General features: G+C 33.3%; 1 protein-coding gene across 1 annotated transcript in view; it reads left to right on the forward strand.

Moving 5' to 3' along the window:
* LOC106874682 (innexin unc-9) overlaps positions 1–3,915 on the forward strand; it is an 8,193-nt gene extending 4,278 nt beyond the window's left edge. The window contains exon 2 of the mRNA XM_014922486.2: positions 2,283–3,915. Coding sequence (XP_014777972.1) covers positions 2,283–3,432 — 1,150 coding nt within the window. The 3' untranslated portion in view covers positions 3,433–3,915. The remainder of the gene's footprint in view (positions 1–2,282) is intronic.
* The last annotated feature ends 1,080 nt before the right edge of the window (positions 3,916–4,995 follow it).

The following is a 4,995-nucleotide window of genomic DNA, read 5'->3' on the forward strand; positions in this document are numbered from 1 at the left end:
ATACATATACATATATACGACGGGCTTCTTTCAGTTTCCGTCTACCAAATCCACTCACAAGGCTTTGGTCGGCCCGAAGCTATAGTAGAAGACACTTGTCCAAGGTGCCACGCAGTGGGACTGAACCCGGAACCATGTGGTTGGTTGCTACAATATCACTGCGGTGTATCAGGAAGAAACCTAGAGTGTCATGTTTTCTGGGAAGGATTCTGTTCATGGAGATAGTGCAAACCTAGCGTTCGGTGTGCGAAGAATAAGTATAAGTGAATGAGAAATCATCTACATGATAGTGTACGTATGCTGTTGGAAGTAAGCTAGCGACTCAAAAATGTACAGAGTGAACAAGAAGGTATGGTTGTGGAAATAGAGCAGGCTGACGAGCCATTTTAAATGTGTAGGAATTAAATGGTGCATATAGGTGGATAACTTAGCCAAGAGGATTACACTAATACTTTCATTGAAGTTGAGATGTAATGTAAGAAATCCTATTTCCGGTAAATCAAGGGCATTCCTGATTGAGTAGATCTATACTTACAGTTGTGCCAACCGATATTTGTAACCGTATGTATCCAGAGCGATATTATCTAATAATAATCTAACCTACTTTTCAATGACAGTAAAGTGCGATTTGAAGATTTCTTTGCTATTTCTAACCGAATGGATTGAAACCTAGAGATCTCTTTGCTCAACTATTTTGTGATTTATTGTTGGCGTAGTGCGGAGGCCCGTGCGTGACGGTGTTTTACTAGTTTTTAAACCTTTCCTGTATGGTATTGTTTAGTCCCCAAAGCGGCCTTGATTGAGCAGTGTATATCCCAGAACAGTGGTTTGAAATTAATGACGTCATTGTCTTGTTTGTGTACGTACGTTTTATATTTGTCTGAGCGGAGTAAGAAGTATAGTCTTCTAAGGATGCTATTACAATAGTCAACTAGTGTATCAAAGATATATCTGGTGTTTTGCAGACGTTTTTGAGCTAGGGACTTTATGGGGTTTGAGTTAGATGCGTTAAAAAAAGAAAAAAAAAACTGTATAACTTTCATGTCCAACTTGTCTTCTATTTTGAGTTTTTCTTTTGTTTTTATTTTTTGCTGTGTTAGGTGGTTTTCGGTCTTTGAGCACCCTGTAATATTTCGAAAAAATGCTATTTTTAGTTTTTCGTACTTTGTTGTGGTCAGATAAGATATTGAAAGTGTCATAATGGACAGACACACTCTATTGTGGACCTCATATATAGTTTGTATATTAATCTTGTCTCTATGTTTTGACCAAATGGAATATTCGTGATTGTTAGAGATTGCTTCCACGTGTTTCACTTTCTTTTTATTGTCTTTTTTTGTACACTTTAAATGTTGTAGATATGTGACCTATTTCTAATATGGTAGCATATTTAGATTTTAAATTTTTATGGTAGGTTACATTTAATGTTTTATGATCTTGCTAGTAAGAAGTGAGATGATGGACTTGATACGTACTACTTTAATTTTTTGTTTAGAATTGTGTTTCTAAACTAGTAAGGCAATGTTGACGTAATTGTACAGTTATGCTCACTTCTGGTAAAATGTTATGACATTTTAGTATTAGCATGTGTGTGTGTTTTATGGGTGAGAAGGAAAGTTGAGTATAAATTAAAAACGCGGATTGTCTAAAATACTTTGTTTGAGATATTCCACATTCTAGAAGTGCGTGCATTGTACCTAATGTAAACTTACTCATATGTGAAGTTCTTCATCGTCCAGTATATTGTTGTTTAAAGAGATGGTGTTTTTAGATATAGATTATAAATGTTTAGCAGATCATAAAATCAATAAATAATGGAGCTTTGGTTTTTAGAAATGTTCATGCAAGGATGTCCTATAATCTCAATCAAGTAGAAACGTTTGATCGATATATTTGTTGATGTGTAGAGCAGGTTAATTTCAGTCGAGAAAATCTATGACATAGGCATATGTGTGTGTATGTATTTGTGTGTCGGTAGAAAGGTATCAGTAAGACTATTAGGTACCAGCTACAGTCGCTATGCTCTACGTATACCACACCTCGGTTGGCTGAGGATTATACTGTACGCTCAGCCGTGCAGTGGTTTTCGAACAGACATATACTTAAAGTCTCCGCACTGTTGCTTAACATTTAACATGAAAAAGAAAATTAACGCCAACAAAATTATGTTATTGATGAAATTCGCTTAAAAATAAGGTGTTCCTTGATGATTAACCTTCATTGCTTTATTTGTTTTTGTTTTTAATTGATTCAATATCAAGATACTTATTTTCTTATTTCAGGGGTGTTAAAACAGTGAAAGATTTTAAAAAATGGTTTCTTGGCAGCGGAGATGATGACATCGTCGATAAATTAAGCCATACATATACAGTCACTGCACTTCTTATATTTACTGTTGTCGTCAGTTCTGGCACTTATATAAAGCATGGAATCAGTTGTTGGAGGCCAGTGTTAATACCGCCATCAGAACGTAAGTTTATGGAAAGTATGTGCTGGACCGGTACTTTGTACTATGTACCTGATGACAAGAAACTAAGTGAAAAGGAATACACTACTATGGTCCATTATCATCTCTGGATTCCTATAATTCTATTATTCCAAGCATTTTTATTCAAGGCCCCCAATTATTTTTGGTTAATGTTGAATAAAACTTCTGGGTTGAATGTTAATAAATTAGTTCAACTTACAAATGATCTTCAAATGGTGTCAGAAAATGAACGAAATAAATCCATTCAGCAAATAGCTTCTTATATTCACAAATGGATTATGGTCAACAGGAGATTGGAAAATGTACGACAGATATCTCAGAGAAACATTAACATTTTACATATATTCACTATAAACAAGCATCGAGGTACATATCTGTCTGGAATTTATCTTATTAGCAAAATATGGTACACGCTGAATGCCATATGTCAATATTTCTTACTCACGTTTTTACTAAGGTTAGACTTTACCACATTCGGTTCAAAACTACTTCAAGAATCCAACTCAACAAAACATTATTTCCCTAAAGTTGCTTACTGTAACTTCCAAGTAAGACATCAAGATATAACTCTAACCTTGAAGGCCAGATGTTTACTACCGATTAATGTTCTTAATGAGAAGATTTTCATCTTTCTATGGTTTTGGTTCAGTTTTATTGCTGTTTTAAGCTGTTTAAGCCTACTTCTTTGGCTGTACAGACTACTTGTAAGGCAGAGCTATATCAATTTCTTCTTCAGATTCCTAAAATCTAAAGGCTATGGAACAACAAGAATGGATAAAATAGAATGTAAAAGTTTCACCGATGAATATCTTAAAAATGATGGAATACTGGCTTTAAGAATTGTTGGGAAAAACTCATCATATTTTGTGTTGTCTGATTTAGTGGAATATTTATGGAATGCTAGAACAGCTGAAAACAATCCTGGCAATACAAGTAAATTTTAACAAATAAAATATATGGGTTCTACAATATCTATTTAAAATAATACATCCTTCTTCGAAAACACACAAATGTACATACTTGAACAAAGATATGCTCATATACTGATTCTTACGCCAAAAAATATCAACTCCAAATGTCAGAAGAGGCAAGGAACAGCTAAGGAAACAAAGCTGCACTCGAGAATTCACGTGACGGTATCATCAGTTTCAGAAGAGAACTATAGGAAAAAAGTTTTAAACTTTAGAATACTTTGCTTATCGTTTCGTTTTTGATATTTTAAAAAATAGTTTCCTCAAACTGATGAATACACCACATAAATTTTCGTGCATACCGTAGTTTCGTGATCTTTCCATGCCTTTTCTGATATACTAATATTTGTAATTAATATTTTTCATCATCATTAAGCTATTAACTATTTCACAACAATGAAGCAGATCTCGATGTAAACTTAAAATCTAACTATTAATAAAGACAAATTACTGTAACTCGTGTTGAATACTTTATCAGTAACTGATTTTTATTTGTTATTTTTGCTATTTGCATATCATATCATATCTTGTCACATCATATCGTATCATATCATATCATATCATGTCGTTTCATATCATGTCGTTTCATATCATATCATATCAGTGACTTCCACTCATATATATATATATATATATATATATATATATATATACATGTATGTATGCATGTATTTATGTATATATAAAGAAGACCACTAGGTGGACTGTTAATGTGCTAGAAGAAAATCACATGTAATGTATCTACTAAGACCTAATTGTTCTCAAATGAAATTCAGCGAAATACCAAAATGTATGCGGGCAAGACAATGAAAATTACATAAATATAAATTATCCGTGTACTATAGTTTCGAAATCAACATTCTCTTACCGAAAATATCTGTTTCTCGTCAGCACGAACTGTAAGGTAAATGTAGAATCGTATTCAAGTTGTTCCCCACTCACCAAAAATCGTGTTGACCAGTGTTATTGTTCTTGAACGTTTTATATATATATGTATACCTACCACTGACTGCTCGAAACTTACAAACTTCCCACTGAGAACCTTGGATCTTGTAATTACATATCTATATATGATGAACTCTCCCATCGAATACCTGCACAAATGATTTGTTTACAGTAGTCAAATGTATGTGCTGTTCATTAGCTCACTCTCTCCACCAAATCGAACGTTGCCTGGAGGGGTGCACGCGTCAAATGTCGAAGTGCTCGCAGTGCAATTTTAGATGAAGTGTTTTGCTGAAGAACATAATGTACCACTCAGTATAGGAATTGAAACTACGATCTCGCGATCAAGGGTGAAACACCCGTAACACTTGGCCATGTCTCCTCATATATCAAAATATCAATATATGTGTGTGTGTATATATATATATATATATATATATATAATAATATTATTAGGGACAAAATCCAAAATTACAGGTAAAGAAGTCAATTAAAATCAATTTATAAAAAATTAAAATTAAATTGAGCCTTATAGATAAAGTATATATAAAATATATATAGTTTTAGGGAAAATAACCAATTTTCAAGAAC

Source organism: Octopus bimaculoides, chromosome 2 (genome assembly GCF_001194135.2).
Source record: "Octopus bimaculoides isolate UCB-OBI-ISO-001 chromosome 2, ASM119413v2, whole genome shotgun sequence".
Lineage (NCBI taxonomy): Eukaryota > Metazoa > Mollusca > Cephalopoda > Octopoda > Octopodidae > Octopus > Octopus bimaculoides.